This window comes from Acanthopagrus latus, chromosome 10, assembly GCF_904848185.1.
Source record: "Acanthopagrus latus isolate v.2019 chromosome 10, fAcaLat1.1, whole genome shotgun sequence".
Lineage (NCBI taxonomy): Eukaryota > Metazoa > Chordata > Actinopteri > Spariformes > Sparidae > Acanthopagrus > Acanthopagrus latus.
This window is the reverse complement of record NC_051048.1, coordinates 8343649-8367417: the sequence shown is the minus strand read 5'-3', so window position 1 is coordinate 8367417 and position 23769 is coordinate 8343649. Positions and strand designations below refer to the sequence as shown.

The 23769-nt window shown below is 42.6% G+C and overlaps 2 protein-coding genes across 6 annotated transcripts in view; one reads left to right on the top strand and one right to left on the bottom strand.

Moving 5' to 3' along the window:
- Positions 1 to 1097: 1097 nt before the first annotated feature.
- Positions 1098 to 11612, top strand: cckar (cholecystokinin A receptor). 3 transcript variants are annotated; one of them, XR_005077269.1, is made up of 7 exons: positions 1148 to 1571; positions 1978 to 2229; positions 5048 to 5309; positions 5727 to 5854; positions 6129 to 6722; positions 8100 to 8170; positions 8345 to 11612. XR_005077269.1 is itself a non-coding variant. In XM_037111717.1 (6 exons), the coding sequence occupies exons 1-5, from the start codon at positions 1504 to 1506 to the stop codon at positions 6707 to 6709; spliced, it is 1341 nt and encodes a 446-aa protein (XP_036967612.1). In that variant the 5' UTR covers positions 1098 to 1503; the 3' UTR covers positions 6710 to 6722; positions 8100 to 11612. The 3 variants fall into 3 exon arrangements, 2 of the variants coding, with proteins under 2 accessions (XP_036967612.1, XP_036967611.1); XM_037111717.1 differs by having other exon boundaries at positions 1098 to 1571; positions 1928 to 2229; positions 8100 to 11612; XM_037111716.1 differs by having other exon boundaries at positions 8100 to 11612.
- The window catches only part of rbpjb (recombination signal binding protein for immunoglobulin kappa J region b), a 48602-nt gene continuing 36004 nt past the window's right edge, over positions 11172 to 23769 (bottom strand). For 2 of the 3 annotated variants that reach the window (XM_037111713.1, XM_037111715.1), the window contains exons 3-11: positions 22266 to 22361; positions 19699 to 19864; positions 19273 to 19447; positions 18501 to 18638; positions 18111 to 18223; positions 17607 to 17747; positions 17145 to 17300; positions 16947 to 17050; positions 11172 to 15651 (exon numbers count right to left, since the gene is read on the bottom strand). In XM_037111713.1, the coding sequence (XP_036967608.1) occupies positions 15327 to 15651; positions 16947 to 17050; positions 17145 to 17300; positions 17607 to 17747; positions 18111 to 18223; positions 18501 to 18638; positions 19273 to 19447; positions 19699 to 19864; positions 22266 to 22361 (1414 nt within the window). In that variant the 3' untranslated portion in view covers positions 11172 to 15326. The remainder of the gene's footprint in view (positions 15652 to 16946; positions 17051 to 17144; positions 17301 to 17606; positions 17748 to 18110; positions 18224 to 18500; positions 18639 to 19272; positions 19448 to 19698; positions 19865 to 22265; positions 22362 to 23769) is intronic. The other variant, XM_037111714.1, reaches the window with a different exon arrangement.

The following is a 23769-nucleotide window of genomic DNA, read 5'->3' as shown; positions in this document are numbered from 1 at the left end:
TTTTGTACCACTTTTAACTTCCACTCCACTACTTTTCAGGGGGATTATTGTACTTTTTACTCATTGTACTGATAAGTATCTGACAGTGTAAGTAATCTGATTGTTATATGATCAGATTATTAAATATAATGAATGGTTATTGATGAAACTACACAATGATAGCTCCACCTCAAACTCAACCTGCTGGAATACCTGGCTTTCAACTGACACATAAATGCATCATGAATGCACCATCATTTACAATCATATATTACCATAACAGGATAAATATATTATGGGGAATAAATCAATTTGAGTGTATTTTGTTGATGATACGTCTGAACTCCTATTAGTGAGATTTTACATGAGGGACTTATACTTGCTGATTGTTTCAACTATAACTTAAAGGGGCAGTATGTGAGATTTTTATCCAATAGATTAACTGGGCAGCTAACTGAGCTAAGAAGCTAACGGTAGCTGCAGTTAGTGACCCCCCTATGAGCATGAGGAGGCCAATTCTTACATATTGCACCTTAAAGTAAAGACTCTATACAATTTAGGGAAGGAAGCTGTCTCTGTCTTGCAAAATGAGCAAAGTTGGGTTTGAGGTTTGTTTCATGGCACAACTTCCACCTGTTTCTGCACAACGGGCCAGTCATCTCTTGCCCTGATCAATGACAGGTCGCAACAGGCTCCTGCAGGGATCTTCACTGCAGCTCCACCCCCGCCACTGATGCCCAGATGGCTGCTTGGGCGCGAATGACAGCAAGGCTCTCCACCCATCACAGCAATTACAGCACAAGTCAATGTGCCCCTCCATATTGCTGCTGACACGCTCCCATGAAAATGCCACGGCGGGCAATATCATGCTCTGAAATGGGTCAGACCCGTGGGCATGGACAGCCTACAGTGGATGCAGAGCAGAGTCCTGGTGGCATTTTTGGAATCCACTCCATTCCTCTTGTGTGAGCTGGAATACCTGGCTTTGAATATGTAGCAATATTTGAGGTATTAATAAAGAAGATAGAAGGATACTACTTACGCACTGATTTATGATTGGGTGTTTTATTTTAAAAAAGAAAAAAGAGGAGGAGGAGCAGGGGGAGGAAGAGGAGGTGGGGGGGAGCTGACTCGTACAGACTGAAGAATGCGACTCGTCCACATGTTGTTGTCAGAAAGTGGAGCAGAGCGCACCAGAGCGAGAGCGCACGGGCAACTTGTAGAGAATATCATCATCATCATCATCATTGCTTATTTCTTCTTCTTTTCCAAATTCGACTGAGAGGGAATGTATAGTTTTGATTGATTAATCTCATCCTTGGAGCATTTTTTTGTTTTGTTTTGTTTTTTAATTTTTTTTTTTGCATGACGAATGCTCTTCCCTATGACTGATTTCACTTGAGGCTGCCGGGCAGAGGGGAATTTGAAAACAAAACAAAACAAAACAAAACAAAAAGGCGCAATGGAGACGTTCACCATCCACGACATGCTCCTCGTCAACTCCACCGACCTGAACAAGATTCTATGCAGTTTCGGGATCAAGAACATTTCGGAGTGCGAGGGCGAGCAGGACCCCACGCCAGAACCCAAAGGTAACACACGCCGATTGAATCCTCAGACACCGAGAAACGTCCTGTCCAAAATTAGGTCATTTGATTCGTAAATCTGATGTTAATTTTGCTCCAAATGCAGTCAATTATCTCCAGATTATGCTAAAGGAGCGACCGCTTTGGGCATTTTCATGTGCGCCAGTGCGCATTACGCATATGGCTCAGGTCCTCTGTACAGCTAATGCAGTCTGCCCTGTGTTAGTAGTGACACATGTGCTGTGACTGTGCACTAGTTCCGCCTGTGTAAAGTGATTTGAACTGCTATGACGCACAGGATTGCAACATTGCATATTATATCTGATCCAAAAGACCTGAAAGACACAATTCTGCACACACAGAGCGGTTGTGACTGAGTTTAAGAGTGACGACTCCTCACTCTGTGTCTCAGATATCAACCAGACGGTGCGGATCGTCCTCTACAGCCTCATCTTCCTCCTCAGCGTCCTGGGCAACAGCCTCATCATCGCCGTCCTGGTGCGGAACAGGCGCATGAGGACCGTCACCAACCTCTTCCTGCTGTCCCTGTCCGTCAGCGACCTGATGGTGTCCCTGGTCTGCATCCCCTTCACCCTCATCCCCAACCTCATGAGGGACTTCATCTTCGGCACCGTCATATGCAAGCTGGTCATGTACTTCATGGGTGAGTGGAAGGATGACAGCAGATTATCAGAATTGTTGGCATACTGCTGGTATTAAAGGGCCTCCAAGTGAAACTGTGTGGCATTTTGCATGTATTCATCACTTTTTTATTGGCCATATAAGAGCAGATCATAACCACCAGCAATCATTACCATCTAAAGTCGACATTCTTCAGCTTACTGAGAGCAAATGACATTCAAATTTTGCATCCAGCCTTTAATTTAAATGTGGTAAAGTTGTGCGCTGTGCCGCTTTTCAGTTTCAATTTGCGCGTCCATGTTGCACTGTTTTTTGTATTTTCATTCTATCGTGTGCGTAATTGCATTAAAGAGATAACTGAAGTCGTTTTAGTTCTTGTCCTGCATGTTCAAATCCTGTGGTGCTTTAATGAGCTTGGGCTAAAAAAAAAAAAATTTTTTTTTTTTTAAAAAAGAGCTAAAAGAAGCTCCGGTCAAATGAAACATGTTGGCAGGAAGGTGTAGATTTGCCTGAAGCCGTATATGCCACAGTTCAGTTGTTCCAGCGGCTATATTTGGATTATTAGATTAGGATTCGAATAACTTTATTGTCCAGCCGAAGCGAGGAAATGACCTTGGATTTTTAAAAATTCAGTCGAGGCTGTCACATTGATGAATGATTGCGGGGTGTCGGGCGAAATGATGGTGCGATGACAGTACATCCAGTCAGTCTGAGAGCACAATGACAACAGAACTTCTCCTTCTACTAAAAAAATATCCATTTATATTTTGCTTATCATTACTTCATTTGGTCTGAGCTGCACTGTGCAGAGTTTCATCCCAAGGGCTGTCTGGAATTTACAGTCAAACCTGCAATAACTGAATTGTTTTGGTCACTCTGGGGCAGCGGAAACAAGCTGTGAACACAGACACATCCAGCTCATTCCAGCGCAACGTACAGTGTTAGTGTCGAATCATGTTCACGTTGCATGTTTATTACCTGACTTTCATATCTGGAGGAGGAGATACAGACGACAAGGCTGCCAAGCCAGTGAACGCAGTTCGAGTCCAGGTTTCACTATTTGTAAGGGTGACACCACTGGATGGTTTCTGATTATTTGAGGGGCTGGCCATGCCTTTTCCACATTTGTAAGTGTGACATCACTAGATACATTTAAGGAGACCTCCAGACAATTCTTGGGGTTTTTTTGGCAACGTGGAAAATGTAATACTCTGTTCACACACTTTTTTGCTCTGTTTTTGGTCTCCACCAACTCCTGAAGGAACACCTGAAGGACCCCCTCCCCCGTTTAGCTTCACTTGTAGTTGGACTTTAAGCCAGCGGGCTTATATGATAATAATAATTTAAAAAAAGAATGTGCAAAATCCTTCCAGTCATGTTCTCTAACATCATACCAATGTGTTTGTGTTCTCAGGACTCATCACAGATTTCCAATTTAAATTACTTCCAAATGATTTCATGGATGGGAATCAGCCCTTGCCTTTACTTTAGGTCTCTTCTTCTTCTACCACTCAGAAAAGCTCCACCAGGCGCTTTGTAATAAGGTGCAGTCATTATGGACGGTGCACCTATACAAATGATTCATTTTCATCCAATTACAGGTCCGATAGGAAATCCGATTTTCATTCTTCTCCTTATACATCCTGTTGCTCCGTTCGGTGAGATCAGAGTGCTGTCATCCGGGGTTATTACCTCATTTGTCCACATGTTTATCTGTTTATGTGTCGCTCCTCTCGAATTGTACACGGCGATAATTTGAAAGTATTTATAGCTCTTTGTGTTATTGTTACTGAGTGTGTTAGAAGGGGATCTGGTGCAGCATGGGCTCTGTCACCGCTTGGCAGTTAAATTTAATGTGACGACACATTAATGTGCCATAGTATCACATGCAGTACAGTAAACACAGAGGATGACCATTCTGGGTGTTACAAAGCCCACAGCCAAAACCAAAGAGAAGGGTGATATGTTGGATGAGAAGATTGAGAACACTCTCATATTAATATTATATATGAAGTTACAGCCCAGAGCCAATTAGCTTCACTTTGCATAAAGACTAGAAACAGCCTGCCTGTCCAATGGTGTAAAAAAAAAGAAAAAAAGGTGTGGTACCACACAAGTTTATTCCATATGAAACCAAACTTTAAAAACGCACTGTGGTTTTGGGTGGTTAAGCTTAGCTAACCGTAACCCTAATTCTATTCCAAGCTAAGCTTAACTTTGCATAAAGGTGGGAAAAATAGCTAGCAGCTAGCATGGTTTTGTCCAAAGGTTAAAAATGTAGGCCTACCTGCCAGCAGCTTTAAATCTCAGTGCTTAACAGTGTTGTTAAAACAGTGTATAAACAAATTGTGTTTTTTGGTGTGGCTAAGCTAAGCTAACTGGCTTCTGGACAACAGTGTTGTAGGCCATCAATCTTTTCATCTAATTTGCCAATTGAGGGTTAATATGTAGAAGTGTTCACTTCTTGCCAGCATAGACGTTGAATGTCCCCACTCTCTAAATATAGGCTGGCTAAGGCTAGCAGCCCATATTCACTTGTCAAACCAAAATAAGATGTTTTTAAAATGTGTTTTTTGTGCTTATTAAACAAGATACATGTTAATAAGTCAGCATTTAGAGGTGTTGGTAGGTGTATTTTTTTTTAGCTTGCACAGAACAAGGCTAGCTTTTTCCCTCTTTCTAGTCTTTATGCTAAGCTAACCATTTTCCCACATCTAACTCTATATAAATATACAAATAGTTCCTATGATTTTTGTGTTCAATAAGTCTCAGCCTGCCAGCGCTCAACACTTCCAGTCATACTGTCGGTGATTTATTTCTGGACGTTCTCATCCGTGCAGGTGTCTCAGTAAGTGTGTCCACCTTCAACCTGGTGGCCATCTCCCTGGAGCGCTACAGCGCCATTTGCAACCCGCTGACCTCCAGGACGTGGCAGACTAAATCTCACGCCGCCAAGGTCATCACTGCCACCTGGGTGGCCTCCTTCATCCTGATGCTGCCCTACCCCATTTCTAGCACCCTAAAGCCCTTCACCCGCCGCAACAACAGCACCGGGCACATGTGCCGCCTGATGTGGCCCAATGACGTCATCCAGCAGTCCTGGTGAGATGAAAATAAGTGCATCACTTTACTGTCCCACCAAGGCGTGTTCACACTCAGACCGTGTGGCAGCCGGAGTGGCTCTTTGCTAATTTCAGATGGCCCTTTATTGATTTTCTCAGTCTGATGCTGCTGGTGAGGGGCGACCACTTGGGGAAATCTTCTGGCATGACAAAAATGTGTCCCTTCAGAATAAAAGCATGCAAAAGTCAATGATCAACATTACTAAACAATGCAGAACATGTTAAAGGCATATTACGCAGCAAACACGCTAAATGAAACAGTAATTTTGTCATGATGATGTTAATTGTGACTGAAAGGCGGGCGTTTCTAATTATAGCAAAGCACTTTGGCCCTGGTGCTCATTTAAATCAGACGCAACAAATGCTCGTCTGCATCCTCCAAATGTGTCCCTCGCAGGTACGTGTCCCTGTTGCTGCTGCTCTTCCTCATCCCCGGGATCATCATGATGACAGCCTATGGACTCATTTCCCTGGAGCTGTACCGCGGCATCAAGTTTGAGCTCTCCAGCAGGAAATCAAGCAGAGGTAGGAAAATGAAACAAGCACAGCCACGAGCCACGAAAAGCGGGCTGGCATCAATACGTTATGACTTCCATTACCTGTGGTATTCAGCTCCGAGCCAAGTGGTTTACCATGTCATCCTGATCATCTGGAAAAGCTGCCCGGGCTCTTAGAGAAATCTCCCATTTGTAGGTGACAGACGTGACCCAGTCTTGAGGGCTTTTGCACCCACGCTACTGATGAAATTGCACTCTCGCGCTCTGATCTTCTCCCTTTTTCGCATTCTCTCCCCCGACAGACAGACAGTCCAGCACAGGCAGCATCAAGCCCGGCGACAGCGACGGCTGTTACATGCAGCCGTCTAAAAGGAAGAGCATCACGGGAAACTCGACCAACTCTAGTGTCAAGGCCACGGTGGCCCGCGTGTGCAGCAGCAGCTCGACGGCCAACCTGATGGCCAAGAAGCGCGTGATCCGCATGCTCCTGGTCATCGTCTTCCTCTTCTTCCTCTGCTGGACCCCCGTCTTTGTGGTCAATGCCTGGCAGGCCTTCGACCGGCGCTCGGCCTACCGCCTGACCGGCGCGCCCATCTCCTTCATTCACCTGCTGTCCTACACCTCGGCCTGCGTCAACCCCATCATTTACTGCTTCATGAACAAGCGCTTCCGCCAGGGGATGCTCGCTACGTTCACCTGCTGCAGCTGCCTGAGGAGGAGCAGCGGCCTGGGGAGATCAACCGGGACGGCCAAAGGGGACGCGGGCAGATCTAGAGCGGGGGCGAAGACGGCCGAGCAGAACGGCCATACGCCGCCAAGCGGGGGCAGCACGCGCTTCACCTACACCGGCATCCGTACATCAGCGTGGAGCGAGCTGACCTAAACTGGACCGAGACATATGTTTGTGTGTGAGTGTGTGTGTGTGTGTGTGTGTAAGAGCTGTGGTCTGAAACACTTGAGGGGAGTCTCAACGTAAAGGCCTCACTGTGCTTATGGGACAGCTTTATGAGCAGCTACGAAGCTTTAGCTTGGAGTGTGATGTGGTGTGGTGTACGTCCAACACTTTAACGGCGGGTCAACACAAGCTTGCAGTGTCCGAGGGTGGATGCCCGGTCATATGAAGCCTACAAAGGACCTCAAGTCTGACATAGCAACAGACATAGAATATCAATTCAAAGGGGCACTGTGTGGTTTTGGAGAAGATATTCAAGATCTGAATTTTAATGAGGTAATAACACAAACTCGGAAATATTCTTTTTTTTTTTTCAATAACTAAACGAACGAGCTGTTCTCGGAGGAAATTAAGGTACCAAAACACTGTTTTTGAAGCTAGAAAAGTGGCAGGGTCCGCCACATATAAACATATACAGCTTACACAGTCATAAAAACAAATATACAAAAGAAAAATAAGATCTCCTCTGATTAAAATGTCTTCCACAAAACTACATAGTGCACCTTTAATGAAGAATACCACTCTCCATATACTCTACTATACTATATACTATTTTTTTTTTTTTTAAATAGTTGTTCCTCTACCACAACGAGTGGTGACTGAATATGTAACCATGCAGGGACCAAATAGTATTTTGTGCAAATCAATACGAGAAGGTCGCAAAATGCGACCAGTTCAGACAAAAAGTCTTTCTTTTCTTCATGATACCTAAAAAAAATATAAAAGAAAGTTGTTCAACTTATACCAGAATCTCACCTCAAGGGAACTTAACTGTTCAGGAGCCTTCGGCCGTATCTCGTCTTTATCAGCGGAGTGCGTCCGGTTGTAGTGGGAACGTCCATGACTCGGAATACAAAATGTAAGGTAATAGCGCCAATTGATAGTCGGCTGATCTAACATTGGTTAATCATTAAGAAAAAATTAAACACGCCAGATGTGGAATATGTATGTTTTTCCACTGGAACGGTTTTAACAGGATCTGTGTTTGATGCTAAATCGAACGAGGCTACTATTGGAGCTTGAAGAACAGATAAAATAAACACAAGTAACTTGAACGATAAACGAAATAAAACAAAATAATGACCTCATTGTCACTGCCGAGCTCCCGTCTGTCGCTATTCAGCACCTAACATCCAACGCATCCTGAGGCGACTAAATGGCTGAAGTGTGACAATATGCCTTTTTGTGTTTGTTTTTTTTAAAAATTCCAAATGACTTTAATTGAATACATTTTGTCATATCAGCCATTTGTATTTTACTTGTATATATTTCACAAGCAAGCAACCCCATAGCTGACTGGTTGTTTGTCTCTATACCTCAGCCCTGTGATGAGCAAGCAACTTCTTTCTGTCCGAACACTCATCAATTCTGGAGCGTCCTTCCGTAAATCAGGTTTGAAAAACCTACATAGACCTTGAGGGAAGATGGTTTTGTCAACTGAGGCCAAGATTGAACTTTTCAAGTGTTTATGCACTACAAATCATGTGTAATTCACAGGATATTTACCCCTGACCATATTTCAACGCATGCACGTTTTAGTCTTTCACAATTGTTCCTGCGTTCCAGGCAGCCACTGGATCTCAACACAGCTTTGAAGAAAGTGACATTTGGGTGGACTGCCTATTTGCCTTCTTGTCCTGAGTTAAATGAAAAGATCGTTACCATGTGGAGCTAGAGTTGGGAGGCAGTGAGCTTAGCGATTAGCAAGACACAGCAAGCACATCCAATGTTGCCAGTACGACTACAAACAGCTTTAAAACCACAGTGTAACACTTGATTGTTTAATACCTAATCAGACAGATTTGCTTAAACTTCACGTACTCATACTTTGCATGCTAAGCTAAGCTAAGCTAATCTCCTCCTGGCATTGCTGTAGCTCCATACCTACTGCAGAGAGAGAAAGTAAATAAGCGTATTTACCAAAATGTCAGCCCATTCCTTTTTATTAGACAATTCAAACGTTTCACTTTTTGCATGGAAACAGTTGCAAACCAGTGGCCCCAGCCTCAAAGCCTGGAAAGTACATAAAAGAAATCAAATAAACAAAACAGTCAGCGGTAGTGTAAACCCTTTAATTTCTTTTTAGATGCTGCAGGGTCGACAACATGCCTGTCACGCTGCAGAGCTGCAGCGCTGCAGCGTAAGCAGCTTCAAAACAATCCTCCAGTGCACAAACAGCCCTGCTATCGTCCTTGACCCACTGTGCATGTGTGTGTGTGTGTGTTTGTGTGCCGAAGGGGGCTTGTACTGTGTGTACTGTGGGAACTGGAGGGAGGCCTTATCACATGTGGGACGTTGAACACCTGTATCCCCTCGTCTTCAAAGAGAGAATTCCCGGCACCGCTGATTCTTACTGTTAAATATAGCAGCGTCGATGTAGCAACTTATTACCTTTTCGTTTTCTCTGGTGTCGACATGTTGCAATGTTCATTGTGTGACCTCGATGTTGTTGTGTAAATCCTTACATTTATGAAGATATTTGAACCCTCATTGCATGACAATGTGCCTACTTTGTCGGAAGTCCTGCTAAACCTGTGGGCACATAATTGAATGTAATCCTGGCGATTTTACAGGTTTGTTTTTCTCTTTATGTAGCATACAGTCAAAAAGTCCATCAGTCAAAATACTTTTATTTTGCGTTTGTTTCGAGTATAAAACAATTTTTTGGGCATGGGGTTGATGTCATGTGACCGTGGAAGAAGGTCCATGACAGTTATGACTCCTTAGTCTTTGTTTTTTTTGTAAGTCTTGCAAAGCTGTTTGGTGTTTGAGGTCATACTTGTGGAGTCCATGCCAGCAGGAGTGTCATTAAAGCAAAACGGGGACATAACAAAGACAAAGATTTCCATCAGTTTCAGAATACCCGATTATTTGGTATGCCCCCTTTTTTCGTTGAATAAGAGGACGCACTCAAGCTGGCATGGACTCCATAAGTTGATCACTCATGTAATCCCAGCATGATTACACAATGTTTCGTCAATGGCATTTTGATTACAGTTAGGACTCCTCAGTCTTATTTGGTCTTCAAGTAGTTCTTGCATTCTTGCCTTGAGATGTGATTGGGGTCAAACTTGTAGAGTCCATACTAGCTGGAGCATCGTTAAAGAGAAATGGGAACAAAGACTAAAATCTCCATCATTTTTGAATATACCAAGTGTTTGGTATGGCCCCCTTTTGCTTTAATAAGACCATGCACTCTAGCTGGCATGGACTCTACAAGTTTGACCCCAAACACACATCAAAGCTTTGTGAAATCTACTTGAACACCAAAAAAAGAGACCAAGGAGTTCCTGCAAAGCTTGGAGGTTTGACAACAGACTTGTGGAGTCCATGCCAGCTCCAGTACCTACTATTATTAAAGCAAGAAAGCTTTAGGGATAACATGAGTCATCAGATTTGAACAAAGAAATTGTGAAATCCATGCCACCTTGAGCATTTTGTTGATATTCTGAAATTCATTTCAAAGATTCAACTCTTATGTTATTGAAATAAATGCAAAATAGAAGTATTTTAAGTCTTGTTCTCAGACTTTTTGACCACACTGTGCATCTGAAAGCAGTTCTGGGATTACTGATGTCTCCTTTTGTGCAGACACACACGACCCATCTCTAAATATCCAATGTCTGGTTGACCATATAAAGACCTTGAGTGCACAGTGTGCAACTGTATCTGCAAGAGACTCAGGGCAGAGTAACCCGGAGCTTTTAACGGCTTTAATAAAAGTGGATCTAAAGGACAGAGGGCATTAAGGTCCAGACAAGTGGCAGAAAGAAACAGGAGGAAATCTGCTGGGACTTCTTCCCGGGAATAAGAGCTCCATTTGGGTAAAGAAGAATCGTCGTCACCCTGCAGCCACTGGAGGACCACTTACTGGAGGACATGTTTATTTGGTAACACTTTATAATAACAGTCATTAATAAATGGCAGACTTGCAGCTAATTAAACTTTAGTTAAGTTACCTCATTGTTAGACAATGAAATGCTTTGTAAACCATCAACTAAGCAGCTGATAAACTGTTACAACTTTATAGTGATCATCCAAGTGTTAAGAGATGATCTACCCAGTATTTAATAATTTAATAACCATTTACAAAGTACTGTAAACATTTGCGACTTTAAAAAACAATTGCTTAGTAAATGGTGTATAAAGAATTTCATTGTTGACAGTCAAGTAATGATCAACTAAGGTTTAATTGACAATGGATTTACTATTCATCAAAAATAGTTACACTGCCCCTTTAATGATGGCCATCATAAAGTGTTGATGTTTATTCTTCACAAAAGGACACAGGAAGTCATTTGTACTCTTGCTTAAAACCTGTAAAGTAACGAAAATCCAAAACGTACATGCCAACGCTTCTGATGACGATAAACAAAATGAAGACAAAGTGAGATTTTATATCACTTTTTTATTTCTCATTTTTATGCCAATATTGCAAGTTTTTTCTCGTTTTTTTTTTTCTTCTTTTAATGACATACAGATTTTTTTGAGCATGAACCTGGAGCTGCAATATGTACAAAATCAAAACTAACGTATGTTATCAAAAAACCGTCCCCTTTGTTTTGACGTTATTGCTAAATGTTACAAACGGCACAGGTTTCTACCATCAGCAACCCTTTGAGCACTGAGTATACTACCACAATGACACCTCTGCTTACCATTTACTAGAATAATACACAGATACAGTGAGAGTGAAAGATAGTGAAAGGGCATGGAGGAGGAGATGAGGAAGAGGAAGAGGAGGGAAATGACAACAAAAAAAGTGATCTGACTGTAGCAAAGCTAAGCATAACAGGCTGCATGTTAAAAAAAAAAGAAAGAAAGGGGGTGAAACTCCAAATGTACATACATAAACATGAGCGACAAAGAGTGAGGATGAAATGTGTGAGAGAGGGAAAAAAAAAAAAAAAGAAAAGGTTAGCGCTCTGTAGTGCAAACAGCCAAATAGTCTTAAGGAGAAGTAAGGCTGAGTGCGACAGAGAAGGGCTCCACACTCCTTTTTTTTTTTGTATTTGTTTAAAGCTGCCTCTCACTCTGCCCTGTTTTGTTTAGCAGTGCATGAAAACTACATTATAAAAAGACATTTGGCATATTAGAGGATACATACATTGTTCAGAGCTCATTATAAAAAAAAAAACAAAACAAAAACAAACAAACACAAGAAACAGCTGCTTTTGGAAGAGCAAAACAAGTATGACCAGACACGCAAAGAGAAAGAAACCAGTTAAGATATTTTCTGTAAAAAGCATCGCTGATGAGATGTTTTTGTTTACCTCTCTGAAAGCATTGTCGCCAGGTTATTAACACAGCGTGCGTCTTTAAAAGAAGGCATGTAACATTTTTTTTTTTTTTGACCGCTTTTAATCCCCTTTATGAATGAGGCATCAAGTTATTCCTCCCTATGTCTTCGAACTCCAGGCGTTTTTCGAAGAGAAAAAAACTAAACAAAACTGTAAACCAGCTCGGATTGTCAAGGCGACACATTTTTTTCTTTAAAATAAAAAAAAAAAAAAAACATGCATCACCCCCCCTTTTTTTTTTATTAGTGACAAAGCTCAGACTTGCGTGAGGCAATGAAGAGGAGCCAGAGGGGTGGGGGTTAGCCTAAAGAGGCGACATGTAAACAAAAAACCCCCCCCCCAAAAAATATCCAAGCTTCGAGGAGGAGGAGGAGGAGGAGGAGGAGGATGCTAATGTTAAAAACTCGCTGAATTTAGAGCTAGTAAACATAGAAAAAACACTCAGGTTAAAAATCTACAGTTAAGATTTCCATCCTGCAGAGTAAAGGGTTCAGGTCGACCTGCAAGAGCTCAGCGTGAAGAAGCGCGAGAAATCTGTTTCAGGTTTTGGATTGCTACACTACGGCTGCAGCACCAACTCCTCGACGTTTTTTTTTTTTGTTTTTTTTTTTCCAGGATAGACAGGAAGTGGCCTCTTTTAAAAAAATACACTCCCAGGCCGACCTAGGCAGCACGGGCAATAATGCACTTTTCTTTTTTTTTTCTTTTTTATTTGACATAAGACAAGGGGAGACTTTGTACCAATAATTTAAAAAATATCAATATTACAATATAAAACATTTAACATTAATGACTGACAGGTGGCGAAATGGGGAGGGGGCATAACTTAACTTTTTCATCTTTTTTTACATTGAAGGGGGAGGGTGCAAGCAAATCCTTTTTTGATCCTATTTCAAGGGTTTGTTTGTAAGAAAATTTCAGAAATACTTCATCAAGCAGACATTCAAGTTACAGTATCGCTGTTCTTTTTTGTTTTTCCCCGGAAGTTGTACACAGTTGTACTGTAAAATCATAAGTATTGCCTATGAATGTTTTTTTTCCCACTATTATCAGACATTTGGATCCTGGTGGAAGACAGAAAAACCTCAACGTTTTTCTCTTTTTTAACAAAAAAAATTATCTTTTTTTGGAGGAGCACTCTGAAATGGAGCGAGTCTGACTCATTATCCATTACAGCAACTACATATATGACAGTCACACACACACACACACACACACATACACACACACGCACGCACGCACGCACGCACACATATATATTTGCTGGCTGGTGAACTAGTGCTCAGGCAGACAAAGACGATGAAATGACCTGTACAATATTGCTGTTATGTTTTGGAAAAATGCACATCTTCAATAATACACATTTAGAAGGCCTTTAAACTCCTACAGGAGACGCAGTCGCCGTGAACATGTGATGAGTGCAACTACTCAATGTACACACGCTTGTTTTTTTCTGCAAAGATAATAAAACCACAGGAGATTTTTTTCTTTTTCGGTATAAAAAAAAAAAAGAAGAAGAAGGCTGAAAAGAGCTTACAGCGCTCGTGAGACATTGTACCAAAAAAGTGAAAAGGTGCCGTGCACCGCATGAGAATAAAAAACGGGCGTATTTGTACTTGTACACAAAAGTAAAAGGAAGGCCGAGAGATCCTTCAGAAGGCTGCTCTGCACGACAGCGTGGAGCGGCGAGAGCTCCCGTGATAAGAAGCCAGGCATTAGCTTGTTTTTGTGCTATGCAAAGGTTCTTCCAAGGTGAGTAAACAGCAGATAAGAAAAAAGGTGATTTTTTTTTTTTGTTTCTTTTTTTTTGTATGCAATTGAAGTTATCAGTAAGGCCACATCAAATTGAAAAGTGTCTGTCTTTTTTCTCTCTCTTTTTTTTTTTTTTTGGAGATAAATGCCACCAGAACTACAGCACACACTGGAAGACACCTCGCCGGGTGTTGAGAGACAAGTTTCACTACGTTATCCGATACAGTGACCGATAGAGAAACAGATACGTGATATTAGATATGTGACTGGTTTGACAGGAAGAATATACAGTACTAAGGCTATCCTTTGACAACACTTTGTTACATTAGTTTGAAAAATGACAAACTCAATGTTTTCCGTAACATTGGAAGTCTAGTTTCTTGATGAATTCTGCAAATGTTGCTATGGCTCCATGTGAGATGTACTGATGTGTAGACTTTTTTTTCTGAAAGGAGACATAGCGCACATAGAGTATTGCAGGCAAGGCAGAGGCGTTGCTTAAAGCTTTTCTTTTTAAAGACTTCATAAAAACCAATGATAAAATATAGGCCCTCTGAGGTTATTCCCCAATTAAAAACAAAATAAAAAAAAAAATAAAAAAAAAAACAACCTTCGCTTATGTAAATAAAAAAAACAACCCAGACTTCAGAATTTTTTTTTTCCCCGACAGAAGAAGCAAAGATTATCAAAATGAAACAAAAGTTCAGTCCCAAGACCGAAAAAGCAGGCGTTTGTAGAAAGGTCGCAATAACATAAAGGTTGGGATTTTGGACCTCAAAGGGGGGAAACAAAAGCCCAAGCTCAGAGGAAGAATAGAAACTATTTGGTAACAAAAGTGTACTATATGTTTAATACAAAAAAGGTATGGAGAAAAATGTACCTTTACTAAAGCTTATACAAGATCCTTGGTCCATAAAAACTATGTTATCGTCACGTTTTATGTGTGTCCCTCTGCATCCTCGCGCTCCCTCCAACAACAATACATCCAGCCCCCCCAGGGAAAAAGAAGGCAAAGTAACACAAGAGGAATAATTATAAAACAAGTGATGGGAGGGAGGTTGGGTGGGCGGGTCTGGAGGGGGGCCCACAAAAAATACTCTCCTTTCAAGACAATTTTTTTGTACATGGCGGATGTATTGTTGTTGCGATTTTCCCGTAGAAAGGTGCTGGTGCTCTGAGCCTGCAGGAACTTCACTCATTCCGAACACCAGAACTGGATAGGCAGGTCCCTAAAGTAACCACAGGAGAGGGGGGCGTGGCAAGGAGCACTTTTTCGCTTTATTCCCGTTGGCCGACAACGCGATGATGTCACTCCTCCTTCAGATTCCCCCTGCGTTCTTTCTCCCGATTTTTTTTTTCTTTTTTCAGCTTCTTTGTATCCAAAATTTAAACGCAGCACTTACGAGTGAGTCAGTTTGTTATTTCCCATAGTCTTTATACACCTTGTGGTACATTTGCTCTCAAGGCATATTATAGTGAGTGGCCCCCTGTGTGCGTTAGGAGACCACAGCTGCGGCGGTGGAGGATGAGGATGTGACTCCTGCGTTGGAGGTGCTGTTGGGGCCGTAGACGCCGGGGCCGGCGTCCTGGCTGTTGCTGCTGAGCAGGCTGGAGTTCCCGGCCCGCAGGATGGCCCCGGCGGCGCTGCAGTGTGGCCGCGGCCCAGGCTCCGGCGTGTAGGTGAAGGTCAGTGTGGTGGAGTAGATGATGCCGTCGTTCCTCACCAGCGTGACGGGCACCTGGACGGGCTGCCGCACCCAGCGCCAGCCCTCACGGAAGGCTGAGATGTCGGGCACCACACACAGCATGCTCTCCGCGCACCTGCAGAGTGTGGTGAAAAGAAACGACACAAAGACGGCGTTAGAGTCGATGCCAATGTGCTTTTATGCATTATTTATTAAAAGCAACAACATGAATTTTACAATAGCACAAAATCAAGACAACTGTACTATTCTGATGATTGAATAATCAGTTATATAAATATTTTGAGCAAAAACATACAAGATTCACAAATTTCAGTTTTTTAGTTGTGTGGCTTTCATGTTTTTCTTTGTTTTAAGTGATGATACATCAATAATCTTTGGGTTCTGGACTGCTGACTGGACAAAATAAGTCATTTAAAGCCTTTATACTAAGGCTTTAGGGAATTTGAACAGACAGTACTTATGGTGTTCTAACATTTATCAGGGCGATAGAACTTTTAATCATGAAAATGACTGGCAGATTATACAAAATAATCCTTACTTGAGCTCTGAAAAACAACAGCAGGTATATCGAAAATGAAAAGGACTCATTGTCTTGTCCCAACCTACAGAGTCTCAAATTACCAGACCAGAATGTCTCTTTTTGGTAATCTAACCTATTAAATACCTGACGATAAAAGTGACTTTTTCATGCCTATTTGAAAAATCTTATAAAAATACGATATTGCGTCGTAATAAATGCGAGGCCCTCTCTACCTCTCTCTTTCCTGACTCCATCTCTACTTCAACTGTCAAATAAAAGCAGGAAAGCCCCAATAATCTTAAAAACAAAACATCTCAGGGCCCTTTAGGACAGCACTCAGGGACATAGTGCTTGGTAGGTGGTCCTGATAAACACATAAAATCTAATCGGTCAATAAAACTCAACATGACAGAGGAGAAGCTGAAGCATCTTTTGTTTAACACTACCTTAAAACGCTCTAAAAACGTATCTGGCTCACTCATCACAAGTTTGAAGTAGAAGAATGGAAGGATTATATGACTCTTGTGAACTAAATCACTCAGAGCTGAGATTCATTTCTTGCATTGGGCCTGACATGGAGCATTTTGAAAGCTTCTATGAATTCAAATCACAACACTGACTTCTTGATTATATTCATTAAACTCAAAGCCTGTCATTTTCTAACTCTGGATGATCCCTAATAAATCCTAAAATTAGCTCTAATTGACATTTGGATGCTGAAAGGAAAAAACGAGATTTTCTAGCCAGGCTGCAGATAATCATTTTAGCCAAGAAATGGAAAGAGCACTTCAAGTAATGAGGTGAATTCCAGGGTGCATCAATGGAACACAAAAGAAACCAAGTTAAATGGCCCAAAATCCAATGGGATGTTTAAGGAGAATGACACACACCTGTACATGGTCTCAGCCTCGACGTCTCCGAACCAGACCCGCAGATTTGGAGTGAAGTTCTGTCCTGTCAGCTCCAACATGGCGACGTCGCCTCCGCCGTTTAGCTGCAGACAAAAAAAAAAATATGACGATTTAAAGAATATGAAAACATACACCACAGGCTGGTTTATGTTCTGTTAATGCCTCTTTGATGAGTACCTGTAAGCTCTCTACCACAGGCACGGGGGTGACAGGCGAGTGGACGGGGCCCATGCCCTCGTAGAAAGTGTATTCGGCCTTGTCTGTGCTGATGATTGTCCAGGAGGCGCCGTCGTTGATCATCTCCTTGTTTGGTTCCTTTGGGCATGGAGTGGCCTGAGGGAAGACAATTGAACACAATTACAGCCAATCGAGACTCTTAAAGACTGCAATCAAATGTCTCTCCTTGGCTTTAAATCTGTTCAAATAAGACAAAATGCAGGAGGTAATGGGTCTGCATCTTCTCCTTCAAAAGCAAAAAAAAGTGGCATCCTGTCCTAAAACAGCCCCTTACAGTAGGCTGTAATAATGACAAGGAACAATCATCCTCAATCATATAAGATGAGATCTGAGAGTGAAGCGACATCAGCCCTGTACTGATGAGTGACAAGTGAGGAGAGCGTTTAGGGGCGAGATACTTACTTGAAACTGGATGATCCTTTCTTGGGAAAGGCACAGGTACATGCGTTCTGTGTCCTTCAGGTAGAAGGCACACTTGTGGAGCTGGGAGACAGGGTCGTCGGCATCCAGCAGCGCCGTCTGCTTGTCCACCTTACGGATGATCTGAGAGAGACAAGGACAAAGAGAGAGAGAAGGGTTGTCAAAAGGATTTGTTTTTTTCAATATAGTGAATTGATGTTAGAAATTCCAGTATGGTGACAACACTAAAAGGGAGATTCGCCAAGTGGAAGACAGATGGGAAAGTGGATAAAAGAGGGAAGAAATTAAAGACAGAGAAATAAAATAGTGAGTTGACGTTAACGGTAAGTCAGGAGTGATGGAAAGAAGAAAGGCAGGGGATAAGGATGGAGGAACTGCAGTAAAGAAAGATGACAGAAGAAAGTGAAAAGACATTGAGAGGAACACAAGGGTAACTTTGTCAGAAAGCAGCCTCTTCCTCGGCTCAAATGAAGCGTTTCTTTTTACCAGTCTGGGCAGGGCCATGCCGGTGACCGAGCACACCAGCTTGACCGTCTGGCCGTAGTGGATGTAACCGTCTCTCACAGTGAACTCTTCTCCTTCTGACTCCTCGTCGTCCACTGAAAACACACGCAAGAGGAAAGAACAAGTGAGCCACCCACTCTCCTCATCATATCATGCACACACAAACCCACATTCAGTTTATCAATCACCCTCTGTGTCTGTGTAATTACTATAATACAGCGTGGGCTATGTTCACACAGAACGAACATGAAGACAAAGTGACAAGCTGTCAAACCTCATTCCTTACAGTCCTTTGTGATTTTCTCATTTGTGTAATGACTGTGTAGCAGCAGCAGAAGTTCAGAGTGAGTGACTGAGTGAGTGAGGGCTTACACAGGTGGATGTAGAAGGCGCCCCACTGCTGGGAGCTGGCGTGAAAGTTTCCGCCCTCCACATGTAGATAGCGCGTGCTGACTGTTTGGGACCGCAGGCGGTTGAAGAGCGCCACCTTGGTCCCCGATGCGATGCACACTGTGGACAGACATGACGGGCGGGTTACGTAATGACCCAAACCTGTAGCGTTGGACACTACAGGTGTGCTACATACTGAAACTGGGTTAGTGTGTCCACCTAAGGTGAAGCTGTGCTGCCCTCTACTGGTTGGAAATAATAAGGGAGTTCATGATTATGCGAAACAATTGTTACAGCATGTTGTTACAGCATGCTTTATAGAATAAATTGTAAAGTTATGTATGTATGTATGTATGTATGTATGTATGTATGTATGTATGTATGTATGTATTTATTTATATGTAAAGATTATAACTACCTGGAAAATTATATAAAAATGTTATCCTGTTATAAGTGGTGTTAACTTAATACTAATACAATTATTAGGTTTTTTAAGATACTGTCATATAAGAAGGACTCTATTGGCATGTAAGGGAACATAAAAATATATTTTTTCGAATAAAATGTGTTAATTGGCTTCAAACTAGGAACAATAAATGAGATACAGCTCCACAATGCAATGACTGATGTGTTAGACACATATTCTCCTGACGAAAAAATATGGTTGTGGGTCACACTGTACTTGAAAAAGTCACTTGCGAACAGCAGACTTTAGTGACAAAAGTGTCTGAGGCACAAATAGCTGAAGACTCACAGTCAGCGTTTTTGAGGGACTGCTTCTTTTTGGAGGGCTTGGAGATGACTTTGATCCTCTTGCTGAGGAAGACACCGATGTCAGCGCTGTTGCCGTAGAACATCTTGACGGACAACATGAAGTGCTTTCTCTTGTCGGAGTCGGATATGTACAAGGTTTTGGCTGTGCAATAATTCTGCAGGACACGGCGGAGCGGGGAGGGCAGAGAAGAGATCAGAACACATTATGGTCAGATTTTTTTGGTGCAAATAGATTAATTTGGTGCAACCTGTCTTGGAAAATTGTAAACACAAATACAAATCATCTGTTACATGTTTGTCACTACTGTCAACAGAAAAATGGTTGGAAACAACAACCTTTTAAATGCTGAGTCTTCTTGCAATGCCACACAGAGTGAAACTGTGTGTGTCTGTGTGAGCGCTGTACCTTTCCCTCTAAATTAAGCTGCTGCATTTCTTGGTCGCTGTTGCCGATGCCAATGAAGGCGCAGGGCTGCGACTCCTGCTCGGAGCAGCCGTCTCGCTCCATCTGCTCCTTCTTTTTCTTCCAGCCGCTGCCCATCAGGTAAACACAGGGAGGAGGGCAGAAGAACCTGGAACATAGATGCAAATATTGAGGATGATTATTGGATTTAAATCTACTAGAAATATCTGAAAGATTCTTTTTTGATATTCACTAAATTCTTAAAGTAGGTCCCGCTTCAGATACCAAGTATGTTACTCCTGTTCCAGCTACAGTGCAGCAACCCACAATTTTTGAATAGTTTTTAAAGTAGCTGATTATTTCTTGAGTAACTGGTTAGTCTGATTAGTTATTTGGTCTTTAAAATATCACAAAATGATGAATAAAACAAAAACAAATTCATATTACTGTCATAAAAAAACAGAATATATTCACATTTCCAAAGCTACACTTCCAAAGTGCAAAACATTGAAAGAAATCTTATCTTTGAAAGTGCACATTTCAAGGAGAGGAGAAACATTTTAGTCTGGATGTCAGCATTTCAGCAAAAACAAGTGTAGCACCTGTTTAAACAGTGTCAAGACGACTATGTGCGTTGCCTAATTTACACCAGAAGAGGGCAGACCTGTACTAAACTAGGCTAACCCAGACTCCGAGAAACCTTTATCAACATATTGTTATGCACAACTAAACTAAACACTCTTTCCTCAAGCCATTTAGCCTAATTTAGCAGATGTTAACACAAGCAGTCCAACATGAAACTGATCTGCTGAAAAATATATAAACCAGGGATTTCAAGAAAAAGGCCACTTTTTTTTCCATTTTAGGATGTTAATACCTCTTATTTTTTCCTCCCTGAAGATTCTTCCTACGAAACTCCATTAAGAATCACTTGAAATCAACTCATCACTGAAGCAGCGCACTTCAGATAAATCCAAATGCGTCAGTGTGGAACTGGAAGGCGACCTATTTCACAACACCCCTGTCTGTCTCTGTGGGTGTTTGTCTACTTTCACCTCCTATAAAAAGCGCAGACAGAAAAGAGGCAGCTAGAAAGGGAGAGCATTTGCATTCTCCATGCGCCCACTTCTCTTGGGCTCCCCTTGTTACGACAGAAGCAATCAGAGGTGCCAGACAGCACGAGCTGCACCGTGGGGCTTTACAGGCCAGAGGATGTTGAAACCCTGACATGCACGCAGGGGAAAGGAGCCTGACTTTGTATATGTGACTGTGATACAGCAGAAATCCCCTCTGGGACTAAGCAGACTCATTCAAACACTTGTCTGTGATCCTGCTAGATAGTTTATTGGTTTCAGACCCACATTGCCACAATCCAGCAACCTGTGCAAGGATGTGTGTGTGTCTGAATGTGACCAGCTGTCACTTTAACTGGCTAAGACAGCTACAATATTTGAGGAATTTGTCTCCGTCTCTTCTGTCTTTCTCCTCCAACTCTCTGAGGTGTCTCGGACTTGGCCCGCTGTTTTACCAAGAGATAGGCCTGATGAGATCGCAAGCAGTGCCGACAGCCCAGGCCAAGAAAACAGGAGGAGGACGGAGCACTGAAGAGAGTTGCATAATGAGCAAGAAGGGGGTGTGATGGTGGTGGTGGTGGTGGTGGTGGGGGGGGGGAGCTATAAAAAGTTTGAAAGTGAGAGGTAGAAAGGTGAGAGGCAGAGTAACAGGAAGAAAAGATGAGAGTTCAAGAGAGAGAGAGAAAAAAAAGAGCAGTGGTTGTGAAAGATGGGTTCAGCTGAGCTGTAAACCTCTGAGATCTTCACACCTCTTGTCCTTGAACCCTCACACCTAAATGCAGCATGGTCTCACAAGTACATCCCCCCTTTTATCTCCCTTACCTCCCCAGTGCTCCTAACCCCCTTTCCTTCCCCCTCTCTGTGGCCTTCACCTGAATGTGACCTCATGAGGCAGCCGCTCTTTTCCTCCTCTGACCTCTTTTGATATGGGAGGTCAGAGAGGTCGAGCTGCCAACGCTGCACAGAGGCGGAGCTGGACTGTGTGTTTTTCACTCACTTCTCTGGCCTGAGATCCCCTTGAGAAACATACATTACAAATCTGTAAACCTTCCAGAAGCTTAGTTTAACATAGTGTAAAGAACTGCTAGTCTGTTACCAGGAAAGAAATGGTCACATCAACCCCTATAAAACTATTTTTGTACAGAATGCACAAATAAGTGCTTCCAGGTTGATTTGCTCCCTTTAGACAGAGCCAGGCTAGCTGTTTACCACTGTTTCCAGTCTTCATGCTGAGCTAAGTAACCGGCTGCTAGCTGCAGCTTCATATCAATTGAAGAGAAACTTGAGAAGTGTTCTCATCCAACTTTCAGCAAGAAAAGCTAATAACCACTTTTCAAACTGACTAGCTAACAAAGAAATCAGTCAGGAGATACTGGCAAGATTGTCTATTAATGAATGTAAGAAACCTTCTTTCCATTTTATTTTACAAAGCCCAATGATCATCAAGGCCTGAGGAAACCTTGATAACCAGTCATGCCAGAGCAGAATCTCACTCACCTTTTCTCATTGCCATAGGATTTCTGTGCAACTTTTGCATGCAGGATCATGACAGTTTGGTCACCTCGCTCCTTCAGGTAATTCCTCATCGCTTCTCTGCAAGAAAAAACGAGGAGAGAGAGGAGGAGAGAGAGAGGTGTTCATTTAGAGGCCAGCAGATGAAAAGATGAGATGATAATGGGTATGTTGAGACTGATTCAGAGAGAACCTCGAGGGTCGCTGTGGGGACCGTGCCGTGATGAGAATGCAAAGAAACACATATGCACACATACACTCACAATGACCTCCAAAAAGCCTCAGAGCCAACAAGGCCTGCTAGTCGAAAAGCTATGTTCTCCCCCTGCTGGGTCCATTTGAGGTGTGGAGGGGGCTGAACCGTTAATGACCGGCTCAGAGGGACAGTGAGGAAAGGAAAGGCAGAGAAGAGCAGGAAGGGAGGAGATGGGGAAGGGTTGATGGGGGTAGAAAAAGAAGGAAAAAAAAGAAAACACCAGAGCTGAAAAAACAAAAACAGAACTGAGCTCACCAGCAAAGATTCCTCATCTCGTGTCAAAATGTTGCAAGGTCCGCGCTCCAATTACTTCTGTCAACTCCGCCAAACCCTCCTCACACCTCCCCCGTCCCCCTTTACACAAACAAGCCCGAAATCATTTTAATATCTGGGAGAGAGGTTTGCTGGACGGAGGAGCAAGAGGTCAAAGACGGGGGGTTAGATGCACAATTAAGATGCATCACACACACGGACACCAACACACCCCGACCCAATCAGTGCACACGCACAGATGTCAGTGACACCTGACACGCCGGGGCGCTCGGAGGGCTTCTCTCTCTCTCTCTCTCTCTCTCTCTCCTCTGCCACGCAATATTGGGCCGCACGCTCGGGTTAGACAGGACCTTTGTTATGAAAAGCAAGGGGCCCCTTAGAGTGTGTGTGTGAGGGAGGGGTGACGAGGAGGAGGAGGAAGGCTGGAGGGATTTTGGTTTATCCATTTCATAATGGACTGGGAAATGTTTTATTTCTCACTTCACTGTGTGAGGAGACAATTATTTTCCTGGATGAAAGCTGCAATTTGAGCCTCACGGCAACCCAAAATTACTCTCCATTGTTTATTCACTATTTTCCAAAAATAATCATCGTCTGCGAGCGTAACTGAAGATGACAGAGGTGCAATCCTAGAATTCCAAACATTTGACGCCATTTAACTGATCCAGCGCAATCTGATACCATTTACAAACCACATGGAGAAAATTATTTCTTTTCCTGAAATAAAGCCAGGAGAAAAGGGCACAGTACATTCACAAGCTGAGGTTTTTCTTTTTCTTTTCCATTTTTTGCAAGGATGTGCTGAAGTATCTCACTTTTCTTATGTTTACATTTGATGACATAACCTTCCTCTGGGGCTGAAACGAGCGATGCACTGACCAGTGTCAGATAGAGACACAGCAGAGGGAGACTCAGCTCTGATTGATTATATGGAGACTGAACCTGCTGATGTCAGACCTG